This window comes from Vigna radiata, chromosome 7 (assembly GCF_000741045.1).
Source record: "Vigna radiata var. radiata cultivar VC1973A chromosome 7, Vradiata_ver6, whole genome shotgun sequence".
NCBI lineage: Eukaryota > Viridiplantae > Streptophyta > Magnoliopsida > Fabales > Fabaceae > Vigna > Vigna radiata.
The window spans coordinates 49,514,010-49,536,287 of NC_028357.1; the positions used below are offsets into that span (position 1 = coordinate 49,514,010).

Sequence of the window (22,278 nt, forward strand, 5' to 3'; positions counted from 1 at the left end):
GAAAAAGAAAACAGAGAAACACTATAGCTGTTACGTAAACAACAGTGAGATGGAGGAAAGAATAATGCTTCTTCTTCCACATAATCAGGAAGCATATTTAAGAGAAAGTTAGGGTAATGAAGTGATGAAATTTGAAGAGAAGAGGTTGAGGTTTTATATAATTGATTAATGATAGGAGGCATTATCGTTGTTAAGAAGAAAAAGGTTGCAGTCAGTGACAGTAACATGCAGGGTGTGTCTGGGTGGTTTAATATTGACCAAGAGCAACCGGTAGAAAGGATAAGAAGGGTTTTGAGACAAGAATTGATTGTTTACTGAGACATGAATGTTTGGTTTTTTGGATATGGTATGAGAGTGGACCATTCTCAACCATTGGTGTATCTTTGGGATCATGAATCTGCATCTCATCGATTCAACAGTTGTTTCCTGCTGTTCCTCATCTCATCTCCTTTTAATATCAACATACTTCCATCATTCTAGTGGGCTGCTTTTGTGGGCCTCAGACAGATTGGCCAACTCTCCCCATGGCCCACCAACCCACATGCCCATCTCTATTAAACCCTCTCCCACAAACACACACATCAATCTTTCTTAACTCTAATATGGAGGTTGCTCTGGAACTAGAAGATGACCTCTTTTTTGCTGACTTGAGCAAGCAGATTTCTCTCCTCATTATGGACGAAGAAGAAGATCAAGAACACCCTCTTGCTTCTTCACCTCAAGAACACCACTTTCAGGTTTTTTTCACTTAAGTCTTGGATGAATTTATTCTCCTTGAGAAAAAACTTAAATTTTTTTCTTTTATTTCAGACCTATTCTTCTGGGTCATTCTATCATCATCCACAGTCTGCTATTCTGTATGAGCATGCTTTGAGAAGACAGAGCAAAGGGACAGGGGTGTTTATCCCTCAATCCACTCAGCCCAGAAGGAAGCACAGGAAAGGAAGATCAAGCTCAAACGCAAAACATCAAAAGCAGTCTCCAGTTCCTATTAAAAAACCAGTTTCGAATCCCAAAATGGTTGCGGATACGTACATGTCTTCCCAGAAAACTGCATAAGTCATATCGCTTAATTACTTCTATATGGGTCTGATTAATTCTTTAGTCTTTAGGCAATAATTGTATGGTTATGTAGTTTGAACAAACCATGTGCAGGTCAATATGTGTTGACAGTGATACCAGTAGAACAATTGTATATACAGTGGAGATTGCAGAATCTTCCTTATGAATTAGTTTGAAGTCAAGGTGTTGTAACCTTCACGGTGTGCACAAGAATGATGTTATCTACTTTTATGAATCTATCCTTGCTTTTTTTACCATTTCTGTCCATTTTTCATTTTCTTTAGCTCTGTTTCTGTTTAAGATCCCAATAATTCAGAAAACCTTACGTTTTGCTTATCACAGATATTTTCTGTTTCATTAATAAAGATAGAGAAACAACAGTACTATTTTTCTTAGCAAAAGTTCCATAAAATTATTTTTGCAAAGGTTTTCAAACCACCAATATCTGTACGGCAACTGGCTGGCGCAATATCTATCTATCTATATATATATTAAAAATTATATCCTCGATAAATTTTGTAAAATAATTTTGTCGATTGATTTAATAATTTTTATATCATTTCACAATAATTTGTCTCAAATTTTATTAATACTAAGACATTTAAATTATTTATATTCTAATGTATTTTAATCTAGACGTAACACATCAATTTTAATCCATGTAAATAATGTATTAAGTAAGTTTAGTATTTACTTGAAAAAAACGTACACTTTAATGAACAAAGATACCACTTACAATTTTAATCCATGTAAATAAATGTATTAAGTAAGTTTAAAAATATTAAATTAACTTAGAAGTTTATCATTCCATAATTTTATTCGAAACGTAATCTTTATCGATTCAGCCTTATGGATTATAAAATACATATTATATTTGCTATGTATATTAAATTATATAAAAATAACAATAATACAATTAATAACATGAAATTATGTATATTTTAATATATGTTCAAGAAAAAGTAGGTATTGCCTTTTTTTTTTATTATTATTCATGGGAAAGATGTATCAGTTGACTTTAGATTATTTTGCACCACTTTCCGGACGAGAGATGTTTAGTCCCATCCCAAACGTTCATGCACCTTCCATCCAAACATATGTTTAATGTAGGTAACTAATTTCAAAATTTCCAAATTAGATATATATCATTAAATAATATTAAGTAAAAAATACTAATTGTAATATTTTCTTTTTTTGTGAATTCAACCCAAAGTATTTAAGTATTTAAAGTGGTAAACTATTTTTATATTTATAGCAGTATGAGTTGTATGTTAAACCAAGTATATATGTGTCTATGATGATGGAAGAAAATTGAATGGATTGTTTATGTTATTGTTTAAATAACAGAATTTTCCTTTTTAAATACTTCCAAATTTAATTGCTCATGTTTTAAAAATAATATTTGACATGCATAAAAGGTACTATTATTTTTTTTAATTACAAAAAATAATTTTATATAATTATTTTTGACAATTTTTTATAACTGCTTACCTCGTAGTTTGTAATCGATAAAATAATAACAAATAATTTATTGAAAAAATTGTTAAAAAATTTCTTAAAATATGATCGCCCTTTTTATAATCATGAACATTCCAATTTCTTCAGGAGTCATAAACACAAATTTCTGTAGTTGTTGAAAGTCATGCGAGCAAAAGCCAATCTTAAACTAAACGGTCTGAAAACTATCTATAGCTTCATAAGTTAAATCTTTCAACGCAATTACTAATGATATATCCCTACAAAACTTAATCGGTCGTTTTTAGACTAGTGATTAATATAACAGATCAATTATGAAAAAAATTACATTTTATTATATAAATATTATTTATATATACATTGTAAATATAATTGTTATTTTCATACATATAAAAATATTTATTTTAAGATATTTTTTAAGAAAAGCATAATTGAGAGGAATTACTAAACTCAATTCAATTCAATCCAATTAATTTTATCAGGTAATTTGATCCAACTCCGAACTCTTTGCATCCTACTCAAACAACGTATAAATATATGACTAAAATTATTATTTTAATGTGTTAAATTTTGTAGTATATATTATTAATAGGAAAATAAAATTTAATCACAATGAATGATGTTTAATAAAAAGAATAATAATGAGAAATAGTGTAAAATAATAATAAAAAGAATTGGAGTATGAAAATCATTAACACAGGTGGTTCTAAGCTCCACCGCTTGTGGAGTCTCATAGCAGTGCCGATAAATGACACGTTGGCAGATCCTCTTCTACGTGGCATGCCACCTTTTCCTTCCTTTGTACATTACTCATCCCTACCAAATACATGTCCCTTCGTCACAACAACACGTAAATTCATTCTACCAACCTCAAAACCTCTCTATAAAATATCTTATAAACAACAACATATACTTCAAAAACTCTCTAATTAACCAAAAATGGCCAGCAATAAGTTCCCACCTCAAAGCCAGAAAACGCAGCCGGGAAAAGAACATGTAATGGATCCTCTCCCACAAACCATACATGCAGACTACAAACCCTCCAATAAACTTAAGGTATGTTTTTGTTTCTCACTGTAAACATGCTGTTGTCTTGTTGCTTACAAGTTAGAGGTATGTCATGTTTAGTTTATTGATGTGGACGTGCACAGGGCAAGGTGGCGCTGGTGACAGGAGGTGACTCGGGAATTGGCAGAGCGGTTTGTCTGTGTTTCGCTAAAGAGGGTGCAACGGTGGCTTTCACATACGTAAAGGGGCATGAGGACAGGGATAAAGATGACACTCTGAAGATGCTGCTAGAAGCTAAAACAGGTGGTGCAGATGATCCCTTGGCAATAGCGGCGGATATTGGCTTTGATGAGAACTGCAAGCAGGTGGTTGAGCTAGTTGTTAAAGAATATGGACGCATCGATGTTCTGGTGAACAATGCAGCCGAACAGCATTTAACAGACTCCGTAGAGGAAATCACTCAGCAGCAGATTGAAAGAGTGTTCGGGACCAATATATTTTCACAGTTCTTTTTGGTCAAGTATACTGAACGAAACATATCCAAGATATAATTTTTGAGCTCATGATATATATATATGGTGACCGTAATGAGTGTGTGGTTTTTTTTTTTGTAGGCATGCTCTGAAGCACATGAAAAAAGGGAGTTCCATCATCAACTCTACTTCAGTTAACGCCTACAATGGGAATCCAGAAGCGTTGGACTACACTGCTACTAAGGGAGCTATTGTTTCCTTCACGAGAGGTCTTTCTCAGCAGGTGGCGAGCAGGGGAATCAGAGTGAATGCCGTTGCACCTGGACCAGTTTGGACGCCGATACAACCTGCTTCAAAGTGTGGTGAAATGATTGAGAAGTTGGGGTGTGAGGTGCCAATGAAGCGTGCGGCTCAGCCTAGTGAGATTGCACCATGTTATTTGTTCTTGGCAACTGCTCAGGACTCTTCCTATTTTACTGGTCAAGTCCTCCATCCAAACGGTGCGTCACTTTTAACAACAACAACAACTCTGTTCAAACTTTGCTTACATATTCTCTGTTTTTTTGGTATCTTGTAACAACAACAACTCTGCTCAAAGCTTACACATTCTCTGTTTTTTTATCTTGTAGGTGGAGAGATCGTGAATGCTTAATGCTCTTCAATATAAGCTTTTTTGCCTTTCCCTGTTACACACAAACAAATAAACACTTTTCTCTTCCTTATGTACCATGTGCCTTCATATATGAACAAATAAGGTGCTCAAACCTTCCTATTATATTATTAAAAACAATCTTGAATTAATGTATTTTTAAGAAAACTGTGAAACAAATCTCAATTATTTGTGCTTCTTTCGGTTAATTCTGTGTTCAAAAATATCACAATTCTATATATCATATTATATTTATTTAAATAAAATTAAATCTATGGGCAGTAGAAATAAAATACCTAAATAAATAACTTTTACAAAAGTGGTATATACATTCCACTCTTCATTTTTTACAAAATTTATTATATGTATTCCATTTTTCATTTTTTACAAGATTGGTCATACATATATATCCCAAGATTCATATACAGGCATATTTAGTTTACACCTCCACAATAAAACTATATTTTTATTTTAAAATATCAAATAATTTAGAAAGGATTAAATAAAAAAGAATACTAGCTTTTCATTCAGTGATAGTTAGGTGCAAAAAAAATTTGCATAACACCAGTAAAGTTATATTTTCAATTTAAAATAAAATAATTAAATGGAAAAAGTAGAAATATTAATTTTTTAGATGATAAATAGGTTTAGAAAAATTAAAAAGTATATATTTTCGTTACTGTAATATCCATACCTACTAATTAAATATTTTTTTTATTTTAAAATATAAAATAAACTAGAATAAATCAACTAAAAGATAAGACTAACATTAATATTTTTTATAAGGTTAGGAAAATTGAAACTTATACCACATGACGAACTTCAAGCAGCTTCTACTGTTAACACGAGGAATTTTGAAAACTTCTACTAACTTCTTTTTTACAAACACTAGAATATTAAATACACTAAAATATATTTTTTATATTTTTAAATTATTTAGAAAAATATATATGATTCGTTATAAATTTATATAAATTTATTTTATTTTTATATCTTATTAAAGTTATATATCATCCGAGTAAATCATACACAGATATTATATAATAATATATTATGAAACATGATAAATAGTTTACTGTTTTAGTCACAAAATACAAACAGACATATATCTAGTACAGAAACAAAATATAACTTAAAAATAATTTAAAGATGAAAATATTTAAATTTATGAAAAAATGGGAGATTTCTCAAAGGATGAAGAAATCCGATAAAGAATATTTGTCTCTATCCAAACCATATCTCTAATAATTTCGTCTTATTTTCAAAGTAAAACCTCCAATAATAATAAATATAATGTTTTACCAAATATACATTGGAAGAAATGTTTATATATTAAAAACCAACTATTTCTTTATTTTTTTTTAATTATCTATTTTGTTTTTGAATTTCTTTTGGAAATTTTGAAATTTTTTTGAAAGTAATAAGTTATTGTGTTCAAGTTTTCAATAACATTTCAGTGACCCATGAAGTGGTCTAATTATAATAATTATTTTGAAATTTTAATTGTGATAACAACTTTTTCATGCACATTATCTCTAATATTTCTCATTATGTTAAAACTTATACATAATGACATCTGTGAATTTGTTAAAAACATTTTTGATTCTCATTAAAGTAAAAATAAAACATTTTTATATTTAAAGATGTCCTTCTTGCTATTGCCTTCGCTTGTTTAATCAGTAAATTAAGAATCATTACCATTTATTTTTCAAGTCGAAGAAGATATCATAATAAAATATAATCATAAATTACAGATATTATACATAAATTTTACTTTTCTATGCACAATACTTTTAATTTCATGAGGTATTTCATATATCTCTCTATTTAATATACATCTCTTTGTTTAAGCTATGCATTACACTAAAAACAAAAAGGTTAAAGTTAAGTAACATGTAAAAAAAAAAAAAAAAACTCAAAAAATTATTACCTTAAGATTTTTTGTAAAAACCTTTTCTCAAATCCATAAACATATAAATATGTAAGAAAAATATTATTTGACAACATAAATTTTTATATTTATTTAATATTTTTTTTATTTTCTTGTATTTTTAAAAATATAAAAGTTTATATTTTAATAATTATTTTACTTTTTATGTATTAAATAAACGTGTCTTGTAGTGTATATTAAATGAATGTGTTTTATACTGTGTATGTGAAATAAATGTAATGCATCAAGCAATTCATATATTCATGTGTGGCCTTATTATTTTGCTAAATTTCATCTCTATTAATAAATGGATCAATTTATTCTTATTGAAATGATTTTATTCGATGTCTGTATTGACTTCAACCAGAGATTTCAACTAACACTGATAGCATTAAACTGTTGATAATCAGTGACAACACTTTTTAGTGGTATTGAAATCAATGGAGACTTTACACATATAAAATTATAATGATTTTAAAAATCAAGGGACCAAGTTGATCCATCAGTTCATAAGTGGCTAAAATTCAACAAAATAAATAAACAATTAGACAAAAAGAAAGTAATTGAGTGCAATAACACGAAAGTAAAAATAAGTGTGTAGTATAAACAATGTCTGTCAGTTAAACATAAGAATACGTATTGATAATTTAAAATACATTATTAAAATATTGACATAATTAAGTGTGGAATATTTGTACATGTGACAAAGAGAAGAATCCTCTTCATTTTAAACAGAAAGCTGAAAAATTGATTTGAAATGAATTTCCGTGGCTTTTTTAAGCCAGCGCGGTTGTTGTTACTTTTTGTAACCAGCGCCGTCGCCGCCGACCATCCGAAGGGTGGTTTTGTGAGAGGAATTTAGGAGTTTATACAATTACTATATTTATTGTTAAAGTGCTAATAATAGAAAGAAATAGAAAATTGAAAAGTATTTTATAAAAGCAAAATAAGATTGTGAAATTAGAAAAAATGATTAGAAAAGAATTAAATGTAATTGGATAGAGAGAAAGTGGGTGACCCACCTAAAGTAAAGTTGCGGCCTTGATTTGGCGGTGGGACAGCTGTTAGAACATAGCATAGGAGAAAATAAAAAAAATGTGGTTCTCAATTTTCAACTGCTACCACTTAACCATTCATCAATCTAATCTCGTTTGGTTTCAAAATCCTATGAAAATGACGAGGAAGATGAGAAGGAGCATGTCATGCGGCGTTAGGGTTGTTGGTAATACTGATTGTAATTCTAACATCATTCCATTCGCAATTTTGTTCCCATTTCGATGAAAACTATGCTCCCTCACTTCTCACTATACAAATTCACTTTATAAATCACAATCTACCAATCTTCGTCTCAATTCATGGCTCCCAACCCAATGAAGATGAACACCAAGCAATCTGCGAATTCCAGTACAACTAGCATAGCAGCGTCAGCAGCAGCTTCGTCCCAGGAGATTCTCGTCCGTGAAACGCTGCGTATCAGCGCCAATTTGGCCTCCGCCCCTCTCCTCCAAACACCTTCCTCCCTCACCATGATCTGCTGCGAGGAAATCGATGGCCGTCGATGGAAGTACGTCGCCGAGACCGATGCCTCCGGTCATTTCAAGAAGAATTCCTTTCGACCTCTCTCCCTGCAGTCTCCCCAGGCCCCTCTCGACGTATCTTCTTTTCTCTTTTCTCTCTCTCTCTCTCATAAACCCTCATTCCTCGATTCATTCTATTCATTCTTTCACCATCACGATGCAGGAACTTCTCGCTTTCGTTAGATCCTATGTTGTTCCCGAGGGTTTCCCCGACAGTGTTACTCCTTCCTACGTCCCCTACATGACATGGAGGGCTCTTAAGGTATCACTATTTCCATCTTCCTCTACCAATTCACAATCTTTCCATGCTTTCCGAATTTCTAATCCTTTTCCTTCTAGCACTTTTTTGGTGGAGCAATGGGCGTTTTCACCACGCAGACCCTCTTGAGTTCAGTTGGCGTCTCCAGAAACAGGGCTACTCCTGGGGCTGTCGCCATCAACTGGATTCTTAAGGTAACAATAACCATGGGAATCATTCTCAACTTCACTCGCTACTGTTTAGCTCAATGTGAAAATAAATAAATGAATAATACCCGTAGGACGGCGCTGGTCGTGTGGGGAAGATGCTGTTTGCTCGCCAAGGAAAGAAATTTGATTATGACCTCAAACAGGTAATCGTTAGCTTCCTTGCTTCTTCTGCTCAAGCTCTTCATACAAATTGGTTCTACACGAATTCCCACAATCTGCAGTCTCAGAGTTATTTTGTTACAGCTGCGTTTTGCGGGTGATCTTCTGATGGAGTTGGGTGCTGGAGTTGAACTGGCAACTTCTGCAGTGCCGCATCTGTTTCTACCTTTGGCTTGTGCTGCGAATGTAGTAAAGGTTTGGCGACTTCTTTGCGATGAGTGTTTCGCTTGTATGTGAGCTCTGCAGGCTTATTTGTTCATTTCTGCTCTCAGAACGTTGCTGCTGTAACATCAACATCGACTCGGACGCCGATTTACAAAGCCTTTGCCAAAGGTGAAAACATAGGGGATGTCACTGCTAAAGGAGAATGTGTTGGCAATATTGCGGACCTGGTATGTTTCTGAACTATGATTAATTATAATGTTGGAACATTGTTTTCAACAGTTTTTGCAACTTGGGCTCACCTGGTACTCGGCTTCCTCCTTTTCTTGCCTTCAAATCAATCAACTTCATTCTTGCATGGCCATTACATGCTTTGAAAATGATGACTTCTGAAGTGATCGGCATATATAGTTCTTGACAGGGGGTGTGATGGAATCCTTCATCCATTATAATATCACCAAATTATATTATATAACTGAGTGCAAATCTCATGTTGAAAGATGACTTTGTAGGATTGAATTAATTTTAAATTTAATTTGTAAAAGTCGTATTAGAGAAGTTTACCTCTTTGAACTGTGTCATTATAATTGAAAAATCCAGGGTTGATGATGCTTGTGAAAAATTGTTTACCTTTCGAAATCTCTTTCTCAATATGCAGTTAGGAACTGGTTTGAGCATAATGATTGCCAAAAGGAATCCGTCGCTTGTCACCACATTTTCCCTCCTTTCATGTGGATATATCCTTAGCTCTTATAGAGAGGTTTGTCTTTTGTGTATGCTATGATGATGCCTATCTATCTGTATTTCCAATCTGGTGATCGTGTGTATCTAATGTTTAATGCATTAATAGGTTAAATCTGTTGTTTTGCACACACTTAACTGTGCAAGATTCAGTGTGGCAGTAGAATCCTTCCTCAAGACAGGTATCATTGCATTGATGTATCTGTTTAAAATCATCAAACAGTCAATCCATGCTCTCTTATTGATCAGGCTGTTCTTTCTTTTATAGCAAATTTAATTTATGTAATCACTAGATGCAATTCCACCAGAAGCCTTGTTCACATTTTAACTAAAGTTAATCTATTTCAGGACGAGTTCCCACTTTGCAGGAGGGCAATATGAATGAGAACATATTCAGTTTTCCATGGAGAGATAAGCCTGTTGTCCTTGGTATACCAATAGGCTAAAAGATTTGTACCTGCAATCATTTTGGGTAAAAAATTAAAACTGAACTCTTCTTTTTTAACTGTCTTTCTAGGATCAAGAGTCAAGGAAGCATTCCAAGACCCTAGTGCATATATTGCCATAGAGCCCTTGTTTGATGTAAGCCTTTTTGAGAACTTGAGATTTTCCATCTCTTTCTTAATATATGTAACTGATGTTCTCTTAAATTGTTAACAGAGGGAGAAATATATTGTTACGTATAACCCCTTGAAACACAAGGTTTATGCTGTGCTCAAGGATCAGGCAAAGTCAGATGACATTCTAAAAGCAGCATTCCACGTGAGATATATGGCTATCTTATAAATTTGTCAGAACAGATCGGGAAATATTTAATTTGAAAAGTCATTAAGACTTAAACAACTTTGTTTTGTAGGCTAATGTGCTCTTCAGTTTGTTAAATTCAAATGAAAGCAAGGCCTCGTCTTTGAAGGAAAGTGGGGATCTTAACTCAAACGTGAGGCACACAATTGCTGATATTGAGGCTTGTATGGCTGATACTTGCAAGATTGTAACAAATTCTTATGGTCTTTTCAAGAATAAAGCTAAGGAGCAGGTAATGAAGCAAACGTATTTAATTGTTGGTTCCGCATCCTATATTGTTTCACTACAGTATTTTTTGGCCTGGCTTTGAATGTTGTGTTTGACAAGTAATTATTGGCTATTGTGGTGTTGAATTTTGGACATTTGGAATGCCTTATATTTGTTAAATGCAATCATTGTCAAAGGACTTCACCCCTTTCTGGGAGATGGGGGTAGGAAGAGGTGCTAGTTTTGAACTCATGTTTCTGTTTGACCATACCTTGAATATTCAGTTGTTTTAAGTAATTCTCAGGGTAGAATAATTATTTTTTATATATATTTTGATAATTTGAATGAAAAGATATTAACATTTTTAATGCAGTTTATTCCCATCTTCTTGAGGGAGTTTAATGTTGTTGTATTTTATACTGTAGTTATAACACGCTCCATTTTTGTGAAGAGTGTTTGTTACTTTGATATTTTATTTGATTCCTTAAGTGACGAGAATTGGGGAATTAGGGATGCACAGTTGCGAATCTTAAGTGTAAATAATTGAAATCTGAGGGCTTATCTGCATGCTCGAGATTTTTATCAGCATTTTTTGAAGTACGTATATATGTTGCAAGTCATTGCAAATGCCAAGTTCATATAACCTTTTTGCTTGCAGGGTTGGACAATGTCAGAATCACTTCTAAATCCTGGTCGAGCTAGGCTGTATTCACCTGATAATAGATGATATTCTCCCCGCTGCTGGGTTGAGTGCCAAAGTTCTTGGGTTTGCTCTCAATGTGAAATGGGTCTGGCAATTGAAGCATAAAATAACCACTGTGCAACGAAAACATGCAATGCTTGTGGAATCGTGTAGCATCCTTGACCCTCTTAAAAGCCAAACGAACTTTTTGCGGATGTTCTGCGTGGATGTCCTTGAACATGAATATAAGTATGTCAGTTTTAGCATGACTGCATACGACCACGTGAAATACCAATGCTCGTCTCTTTTTCTCGGTCGAAATATACAAAATTGTTACTCTGTTTTTTCTATTTTCTTAGAATTGTTCTTTATTCTTTTTGCAGTGGGCATCATTCTGTAGTATAAGTTTTCAATTTCAATTTTGCAGCTGAGTTCAAGAACTTGTTGCTCAGTGTAATTTCCATGTTGCATTCTTGTAGTTTTATTTGTGCAAGAAGTCTGATTAAGCTAGGTCCGAAGTATCTGTATCCTGTAAATTTTGTCCTCGAAGCAGGAAGCATAAGGAATGATAGTGTGTTTGGACTAGAATTTACAAGCTTGAATTTAAAGGTAAGAACTTTGATGATTGTATGAACTTCATCTACATTCATATTACTGTGCTATTGATGCACCAAATCAAAGATTGGGTGTTTCCTATTTAATGAAATAGGATATTTGAACTCACTAATTAATTTATTTCAAATAATAAGTTCTTTAAAAAATTTAAAACTAAATTTCATAAATAGATACAAAATAAGTATTTTCAATGAATATTCATATGTAATAAATATTTTCAATGAATATTTCAAATAATGGTTTTTTATTTTATAGATTTATGTTTTATTTTATTGAGTTATGGAATTAATTTTTAAACAACTTAATTTTTTTAAACTAACATTTTATCGGCAACTTGATAGAATGCATTTTTTAGAATTGAATTTTATTATGAAAAAATTATCACCTAATAATAACATTACAAAGAGAACAAAACCATTAAAACTCACGTCTTTTATCAATTTCCTAATTTATAAGTTTATCTACATGGATTTTTTTTTAAAAAAAATGTGGATTACTTTAAATTTCATAATATCAAAATTCTTCATGTATTTTCGCCATTTTTCTATTAATTTGAGATAAAAAGCTTGACAAAACAAAAATAGAAATCACATTCAAACCACATTTGCTTATAACCAACTATATGTGGCTAAGAATTATGAATGATATCTTGGAACATATTCAAAATTTTATTATTAGCAACTCCTCTAACATTTAGATAAAAACTTAAAAGTTCTTTTCATTTCTTTTGCTCTTGATCCGCTTTAGAGTTTTTTTTTTAAGCCTTGTATATATTATTCTTTTATGGGTGTTATTCCCTCCACTTTCTCAAATGGATCCTGTATCTCCTCACTATTTTAATTCATTTTAAAATAGGTTTAATTATTTAGATTATTTTTATTTATGTCGGGTTTTCTCAATTAGGTCTCAATATTTTATAATGTCTCGGTTTAGCTTTTTACAAAATTGAATCAATTAAGGGTTTGCTGTTAACTTTGATGGATGACGTTAAAATTATGTGTGCATAGCATGTAGGATTGGCTGAAGTGACAATATATTTTGAGGTAAATTGGTTTTAATATATTTTTTAATTAAATTTTATTGTAAATGTTTAAAATGTGCATACTAAACGCAACGTTTTATTAAGTGAATTGTGCAAAGATTGTAGAACATTTCAGAAGAAAGTAGAAATTGGGGAAATTGGAGGAAATGTGGAAGCGAGCTGCACAGGTCCACGAGAAAATCAACAGAGGCCCTAAGCTGTTCTGCTTCATCCTCCTTAATTAAACCTGCGGGTTTAGTTAAGACTTTTTTTTTAATGACGAATAACAGAGCTTTCAATGAATTTAAGCAAGATTTTTCTGTCAGTGTTAACTAAAGTAATTTTTAGTTGATATTGATATCAACCTAAATATTTTGACTGGCATAAAATGAAAATAACCCCACTAAATACCAATAGAAAAAATCTTTATTGACTTTACTGAAAAAAAATAATATGGACTTTGACTGAAAAATAACTTGAAATGATATTTTTAAACTATTAAATGTATTTTAATATTTAAATAATTTTGTGTATTAAGTAGTGATTGAAATTATATATTGAAGTAAGAAAATTAAAATTCAATAGATCTAAATTATTATATCCAAATAAAACAATTTAAAATAAAAAAACTTAAATTAAATGTATTGGTATTTGAATGTCATGGAATTTGTGAACCTCTTTTTCTAAGGACAAAGTTGATTTTTTTAAATTATTCTAACAACTATATTAAAACGTTCTTTTTAATAAAAGAAGTTGAATATTCTACCAAATTATATGATAGATATTTTATATTGGTATTTAGGGAGTTATGATATATATATATATATATATATATATATATATATATATATATATATATATATATATATATATATATTGAATAGAAATAAATAAAAAGTTAGGCCTCATATAAGAAACAAAATTCCAAAATAAATTGCATTAGACTTTGGACTCTTATGTGAATAGTGATGATTTTGGATCAAGATTTATATCTAAAGCCTAATCCATTTTTAGATTTATATTTTTTTAATGAAAATTAATTTTTTTTATAAATCTAATTTTAATTTTAAATCTATATTTTAAAAATAAAATAATTATTTCATCTAATGCATAAATATATATAAATATAAATAAAATAATAAACAATATAATAATATTATAATTTAATGATATTAAGGATTAAACATAATGTATTATATAAATTCTTAACATTAAAAAAAATAAAACCATATAAATCAAAGCATTACAAGAATATCTTATATAAATAACAACTTTTAACTAATAAATTAAGTATATGTCAATTTAGTTTGTTGCAACCTAACTCTTGAAAAAGAAGAGTTCAATGACAAAAACATTACCAAAATTTTGTCTAGACAAGTCCATGACCATGAACTGCTCTCCCAAATGAAAAACTAACAACATTTGCGCAGGCAACAAGAACATTAACCAAGGTTGTCAAATTTACACCATTCATCACACACCCACGTATCATCAAATCAACTATATATATAACTAAATGTAAGACACACATCAATTGCACATAATATATATAGAAATAGTACAGCTTCATACTCCAACTAGGTAGGTAGTTGTTCAAGCATTATGTTATTATAGTTTCCATCTTATCCTCTTGTTTTTTTGAACCCCCAGTCAAAAACATCTAAATACATTAACATCAACCTGTTCATCTTCTCTCACCAATGTTGCATCTGGTCACTTTACAAAACATTTGTAAGGATTTATCGTAAGTTTTTTCTATTCAAAACATTACTGCAAGAAGTAAAGTGTGCTGATAAGTTATTAATAATAAATTATAATTGGCAATGGAAGTGGTAGAAGGAGACAATTCAAGTGTTGAGAGGATCTCCTTTTTGGGAAAAATAAAAGTAAAATTATGTAACATAGGAGTGTTTTGTTGTAGATAAAAGAAAAATGAGAAGTTGCTTTAGATTGCTTTTTGCAGTGTGGTGTGTTCTGTTTTATTGTTATGATGCTTTCCCTTAAACCAAAGAACATTCTGCATGGAAGGATGTGCATCCCGATACCTTTTTTCTTTTCACGCTTTTATATTCCCTTCTTTTTCCTTTTTCAACTATTAATTATCCATTATTAATTATTTTTTCCAACATTAATTAATGATAATTAACTCATTCACAACAAAAGTTAACTTTTTTTAAAAAATTCAGTTTTACTCAATTTTTATGATTTGAATAACAAGAAAAAAAAACACAAGTTCATTAAAAAGATCACGCTTCTTCTTCCCCAAGTGGACCCAGTCTTCTTTTCCCCTTTTTAAAGCAAGGCGTGCTTGCAAGATTTGTATGATTATTTATGGCTGCATAATGATTCATCATCGTCAAATTGAGATGTTATATTAAAACAGTAAAGTTATGTAATATTGTTATTATATTATCATTCAAATGTAAAAGAAATACTACAAGATGTTTACTCTTTGCAATTCTTCATATCGTGCCCTAGTGTGTGTGTGTGCGGATGTGAATTGCCTCACCAGTTCATGATAACCACGCATTCATACTGTTTTTATCTTTTCTTAGTTAACCCTCAGGAAACCTATGTTAAATATCAACTGAATTTAAGTCAGATAACTACGTGTGAGGTATTATGAAACAGTACGGATATGCATTTTGATATAAGATTGCTCAGCTGAGATTGTTCAAGAACATGACAAGATTACTATCTTCTCTTTAACTCCAATAACCATTTATTAATTAAATTTATGATATTTTAACACTGAATAAAAAATAGTTAATGATGACATACAAAGTTTACTTTTTCTGCTAGCATGCAAGGTGTACACTATGATTACTAATAGCTTTTGACGAGTTTAAGTTTTGTTTGATGAGTAATAATGAGTTTAAGTTTGAATGCCCGAAGAAGAATATCAAATAAATAGGTTCCTTCCGCCAGGCACGGTGATGACACACACACATGTACGCAGGTCCAGACATAGAATCCAAGCTGATTTCGCATTTTCTTTTTCTTCTTTCTGATCAATGTGTATACTTGGTCGTACTTTCTAATTTTTCCCATGAGTTTATTGTCACAAATTAATGGTGAAAAACTTACCATTTGGAGCAAGAAAAACATTTAAAAATTAGTGATGAACTGGTACATTTTTTACCGCTTGAAAAATGATGTCAGAAGGCCCTACATATGATGCAGCACAACAGAAGCAGAATTTATAAGGTGAAAGAGAAAGCAGCATACAAAAGCCCTATGTAATTCTATTAATACATATATCGTACCACAGAGTCTATTCATTGCATAGATTCCATGTTCTCATGACTTGAATGCTAGCCAGGTAGGTTGAAGAGGAGAGAATTAAACACCGCTCTCTCACTCAGAAACTAAAACTTCACGCAATGCAAATGCAAATGCAATTTCCTAAGTTACAGCACATGATAGTATAGATGACGATATTTGTGTAGTGTATATATTGGTAAGCAGCTACTAGAGAGAAGAAGGGTTTCAGTTTTAGGTAAGAGAACTGAAGGAGATGGTGATTAGAGAGAGAGAGAGAGAGAAAGAGAGTATGTAGTGAAGAAAGTCAACAAACACTTGCGGCTAGGCTAATGATTATACGTGGAGGAGAGTGGATGGAGTTTATAATACTAGTAATCATAATAATAAAGCACAAAACACAAAGCTAGATAAAAGGATGATCGATGATAATAATAAATTATTGTACTTTAAGCTTCTGCAGTAGGGGGATTCTTTTTAGCGAGATTGTGCTTATTGTTGTGCATCCAAACCTTGAGCACTCTTCGCTTGACCCCAATCTCTTGGCAGAACTGTTGCACCACGGACTCTTCTTGTTTCTGGATTTTCCATCCAACCCTCTCAGCAAAGTTGAGCATTTTCTCCTTCTGCTCCTGGGTGAACTTTGTCCTGAACCTTTTCTTCACTAGCTGGGAGGATCTAGGCTGCACCATTCCTCCACCGTCTTCTTGTTCATCAGACTCTGAAGGGAGGTGACCAATGCTGTAGGGCATTATCATCTGGTGTGGTGGGACGCTTCTAGAAGGAAGGATGTTACCTGTAGGGTAGCCAAGAGCCTCGGGAGGGAGGAGGTTCTTGTGAGGGCCCAGAATGAGTCTTCTTCTGTTGAAGGGGTGGTAGTCACATGAAGACGGCTCACCCTCCACTTCCTTTCTGTGGAAGTTTCTGTGGCAATGGCAGGCCGAACAGTTCAGTGCCTCTATGGTGCCCTCTTCTCCACTCGGCATGAACTCGCCGCACCCATCAGTGGCATTCCCTCCCATGGCCGCTGCATGGTTCTTCAGGCATTCTCTGTACCGCACCACTTTCTTGTACCCATGATCCTCCTGATGCATAGTGGGTGTGCCGTTCGTAGGCGCGGTGGAGGAGATAATGTGGTTGTGGTTGTGGTGTGGAGGGTCATGGTGAATCATGAGACCATGACCGTGTCCATTACCGTGTCCCCCACCATACGTAGTGCTGTTTATTGGGATTGGGATTTCTCCTTCTTGACTCGAAAGTTCCATTCTCTCCTAGCTACCTGTCTGCTTCTTTAGGGTATAGTGTAGTGCTAAAATGATTGCAATTCTAAGTTTCACAAATCCTAATCCTTCAAAAGCTGGCTAGGAACAAATATGAAAATTATGGAGTGGTGTTGGAAGCAATTGAGTTGAGTAGCAGCACTATAGCACTACCACCACCGACCTCATTATCTTCAGGTGAATTAAGAAGAGAAAGTAAGAAAGCACAGACTCAGAAGTAGGGCACACAGGATATGGTCATGAGAAGACAACTTTTTAAGCAAACAAGACACTTTCCCACTCTGGGTATTTTCTAATTTCTATCTCTTGAAAAGGAGACAGAGAGAGAGAGAGAGAGAGTGGCGACAGACAAACTAACCGTCTCTATATCTCAGCCAGAAGATAATCAATGAAGACAGCTACAAACAAACCCTGTAGCTTTCTTCTTTTTTCTTTTTTTTTTATTTTTATAATTTCAGCCGGCTACAAAGTCAATTGGAGAAGAGGAAGAGGAAACTGACATGGATCAAACACCTTGTGTTGCAGACATGGTTGGTTAGAAGGAAAGAAAAGGATGATTTGATTTAGAGGGGAATCACAGTAATTAGAGTAATAGAAGTAAGCAAGAGGTGAAGAAGGAAGAGAGAGAAAGAGAGAAGGAAAGGGTGGAGAGTTTTGGCAGTGAAACACTTAACAGGAGGTGCTTATAGAGGTGGTGTGGGAGGACAAAAAGAAGAGGTCAAAAAAAGCAGATTTTAACAGACAAAGAGGGATGCAGAGTTGAGTATTTGGAGAGGGAGATTCAGATTAGAGACTCCCAAAAAAAAAAAAAAAGTGGGGTGCTTGCTTTGGCTTGCTTTGCTTGCACTATCAGCTATCGAGTTTACGCCATATAGAGGGGAGCAGTGTGTCAGATAGTGGTGAGGACAAAAGATGGCAGAGAGAGAGACAGACAGAGAACCTTTCTCAAATTGAATTAACTGAAAGAAACGTTTTTTCAAAGTAAATAACTTAAACTTTCCTTCTCTGTGCATCAGAAATGCTCTCTTCCAACATTAAGCAAACCCACTGAACTAAATAGCATTCATAATCCAATGGGGGACAAAGTTAGACATCACCATAAATATTTGCATCAAGTTCGTTAGGGAGTCATTAACTTCAAAACAGCATATAACTCTAAAGACTAGTATATTTCAGGTGAAGATGCACACTGGATTATTTGCTTCCCCTTTTTTAAGAATTCAATGCTTTTCAAATCTAAATGTCTCCATTCAAACTACCTATCTCTCTTCTCACGTGGGGTTAACGTTTTACTACAAACTAAACTTAAATGTGTTAGACGAGTAGAGCAGAAAATAATTAAAAACTATAAATTCTTCTCTGCGTGCGTGTGCCTCACTTAATACTATTATTTTTTTCTTAATTACAAAAGTAGATAACAGATGAGCATATTAATTATCTTATAGTAATTTCCCATGTCTTTGGACCATATAGAAACAACATTTACAGGAAAACATCAGAAATGAATTAACAGTGAAAACATTGAAAAGAAAATGCTTGGGTAGGAGTAGTGATGAAGGAGAAGTTTTGGTCATAATTAAAGTGGGTGACGAAGGCATGCAAAAGTTAAATGCAGTGGTAGGGTGAGTGAGCTGAGGTGTTAAATTAGGTTTTATTACTCCATTAATCTGTGGAAGATGTAAATAAAAGAAATGAATATTATTATTATTTGGTTTGGTTTGCTTGTCGTGGTGTTGTGTCAATAAATAGTTGGCTCAAGATGTCAATGATGTTCCTTTGGAATAGAAAGAGCATTGAATTCCATTCAGATATTTCACATGTGAGAGAGAAAGAGAGAAAGAGAGAAGCATTGGTAAATTGTTGTATTAGAGAGTGTTTTAGCAGAAGTAGAAAGAGTATAATAAAGTGAGATGAAAGATGAAAGAAGAAAGAGGTGATGAAAAAGGTTGACAGTGGTACGTCAGGGTTAGTCTGTAAAGCTGTTGTTGTTTACTACATTACAATACATACATACATATATATATATATTCTACTGGGAAGTAGGAAAAGGATTCTCCTTTTCATCATATATTTTTATTTGTTTATGAATCACTTTATTCTTTTATTATCCTTTCCTTTATTCCACTCTCCACACCACATTTAAGGCTTTATCCATCTTTACAATTTGTTTTATCTATGTTGTCTCTTCTTCTGGTAATTCTCTTCTGCATGGATATTACTTTTCCTTTCTTGCTTTTCTTTCTACTTTCTGTCTCAAAGACAAAATTATTCTCTACTTCTTTCCCTTTTTCCAATTTCTTCACAGCTACGCCCACATATACATCTGTCATATCATCCACTTAAATACAAATGGATTATTATTATTATTATTATTAGATGGGTAAATGATAAACATTAGAAAGTTAGAAAGAGAAATGGTTATGGTGTTGGGTTGATGGGATGAAGGGTCCACATGAATAAATAGTGTTCATGACAGATGACAAAGCCTTGATCACAATTTTCAAGATGCTTCAGACCCCTCCAATACCCGTTTTTTCTTCTTCTCAACAACACTCAACACTATTCTTCCATAATCAAAATCTTATATCTCTAATTTAAAAACTAGAAGATGAACTTTATCATTATATTTACAAAAAATAGATTAAACTGGTGTGATTTAAGATATTTATTTGAAAAAAGAAATGAAAAGTGGACAGAAGAAACATTAATGGAGAGAGTAAAAGACATGTACTGTGAGGTGTGCAGAGCAGTTGTCCAATCCTCCAATTGCATCAGAGTCACCAATGAAGATTGCATTGCACGAGTGAGTACACACCTCAGCCTCAGCTAAGGAATTTATTCACTTTAATCTCTACCAATTTTCTTTTTTTACTAATGTTTTTCTTTAATTACCAGTACTGTTACTTTATAATTTCTTGCTTCAATCATAATATAGTTAAACAAGTTCTTTATTGCTCATGTCTTACTTCTTCTTCCTACATTAATACCTAAATCTCAGACAAACTTTTAGATTTTTCACATTAAATTTTGGTTAAATTATAAAAATTATTTATATTTACTTTTATGATTATAATTTCACAATTTTTGGTTATAAGTGAAAAAAAACACACATTGATATAAAGGTAATAAAATAAAATTTTTATTTTAATTTCTTTATGTCATTTTTTTAACCTGCACAAACATCTGTTTATATATTAATTATGATGTGATTACAATAAGTTTAAAAAGAAGCAGATATTAATATATATGATTTAAATAATTTCATTTATAATATTATACCTATTCATTCATAATACATATTTATGAATATTTTTTAATTGAATATAATATTATGAAATAATAGAATTTTGTTGGAAGATCTCGTTCTCTTCAACAAATTTGAAAAAATTTAACTAACCACATCTTCTGAGCACATTCAATTCTAAGAGTAGATACCTATTTAATGAAATTAATTATGTATAGCAAGTATGTGGTTGAAAATATAAATAAAACAAAAATAAAAATTACTTTTTACAAAACATTGGTTTGTCATAAAATATAAATCGAGTATATAAAGTGTAGTATGAAAACATGAAACTATTTTTAGTTAAAAAAATATTATTTAAAACATATGTATAAACAATTTCTTAAATTTATTAGCAATAAAATAAATTTTAGATTTAATAAAGTTTTAAATTCTTAAAAAATTTTGGACATTTGAATTTTATTAAAATGTTTTGTTCTATTAAATATTAAAAAATCTTAAATTTTTTAAATTACTATATGTCATTTAATTATCTCTACAGTTAATAAGGTGGGTTTTATATAAACAAATATATAAAATTGAGTTCTATTAAAACATTGTTTTTTATTAAATATGTAAAAAAATTATATTTTCAGTTATCGTTTCATTTTACTGTCAAGTGAAGTAAATTAATCATTTTATTTTTAGTCTTAAATGAAAAATCACAGTCCCTTACAAAAATAAAAATACAGGTCCTTAATTATTTTTATGAAAAATGATATATATTTTTAAAATTGAATACTAAAATTGAGTATTAAATATTAAATTTATGATAAATATTAAATATTCAATTTATGATAAAATTAAAACTTAATTGTATTTTTTTTCACATGAAAACTCATGAATGATAGTAATGATGTAAAATAACAATCACAATAATCTAGCCAATGAAAAAAATCCAACAGTCAATTAAAAATTATAAAAGCTCTGAACATAAAATAATTTCTTTAACCAAAAAATAATTAGAAATTAAAAATATTGTGGATAGAAAAAATTCTTTAAAAGAAATTCAATTAAAAATAGTTAAATTTAAATTAATTCAAAACTTAATTCAATCTAAATTCTAATTAAATAATCACATATCCACTTGCCTCATCCTACAATCACAAACGAAAAGCTACAATTAAACAAATTAATATGTTTGAAAATATAAGTGAATTATATGGATATAGAATAAAACCAAACAATTAATAATATTACAAAAAAAATAAGCATAATGTAATTCTGTGATTAATTTTTATTGGTGTTTAGGATTATTATTATTATTGATTGTGAAGGAATTTTAGACTAATCACATAATGACACGTAGATGGTGTTAAAATGTTGTCAAAAAAATGTTGTCAAAAAAATGTTGTTAAAGTATCATTATCCAATATCAAAACACATAGAAAGTGTTAAAATGTTGTAATAAAATGTTGTT

The 22,278-nt window shown here is 31.4% G+C and overlaps 4 protein-coding genes across 4 annotated transcripts; 3 read left to right on the plus strand and 1 right to left on the minus strand.

Moving 5' to 3' along the window:
- Positions 1-426: 426 nt before the first annotated feature.
- On the plus strand, positions 427-1,319 carry LOC106767610. Its single transcript, XM_014652533.2, has 2 exons — positions 427-737; positions 811-1,319. The coding sequence occupies exons 1-2, from the start codon at positions 525-527 to the stop codon at positions 1,057-1,059; spliced, it is 462 nt and encodes a 153-aa protein (XP_014508019.2). The 5' UTR covers positions 427-524; the 3' UTR covers positions 1,060-1,319.
- Positions 1,320-3,434: 2,115 nt separating this feature from the next.
- Positions 3,435-4,848, plus strand: LOC106766555 (NADPH-dependent aldehyde reductase 1, chloroplastic-like). Its single transcript, XM_014651275.2, has 4 exons — positions 3,435-3,594; positions 3,690-4,066; positions 4,161-4,519; positions 4,649-4,848. The coding sequence occupies exons 1-4, from the start codon at positions 3,478-3,480 to the stop codon at positions 4,669-4,671; spliced, it is 876 nt and encodes a 291-aa protein (XP_014506761.1). The 5' UTR covers positions 3,435-3,477; the 3' UTR covers positions 4,672-4,848.
- Positions 4,849-7,709: 2,861 nt separating this feature from the next.
- Positions 7,710-12,028, plus strand: LOC106769438 (protein root UVB sensitive 6). The gene is made up of 13 exons (XM_014655059.2): positions 7,710-8,250; positions 8,339-8,437; positions 8,515-8,628; positions 8,715-8,786; positions 8,887-8,997; positions 9,075-9,194; positions 9,623-9,724; positions 9,815-9,887; positions 10,054-10,134; positions 10,223-10,287; positions 10,366-10,467; positions 10,562-10,741; positions 11,375-12,028. The coding sequence occupies exons 1-13, from the start codon at positions 7,954-7,956 to the stop codon at positions 11,441-11,443; spliced, it is 1,485 nt and encodes a 494-aa protein (XP_014510545.1). The 5' UTR covers positions 7,710-7,953; the 3' UTR covers positions 11,444-12,028.
- Positions 12,029-16,657: 4,629 nt separating this feature from the next.
- Positions 16,658-18,418, minus strand: LOC106765594 (zinc-finger homeodomain protein 4-like). Its single transcript, XM_014650270.2, has one exon. The coding sequence runs from the start codon at positions 17,558-17,560 to the stop codon at positions 16,745-16,747; it is 816 nt and encodes a 271-aa protein (XP_014505756.1). The 5' UTR covers positions 17,561-18,418; the 3' UTR covers positions 16,658-16,744.
- Between the last annotated feature and the right edge of the window lie 3,860 nt (positions 18,419-22,278).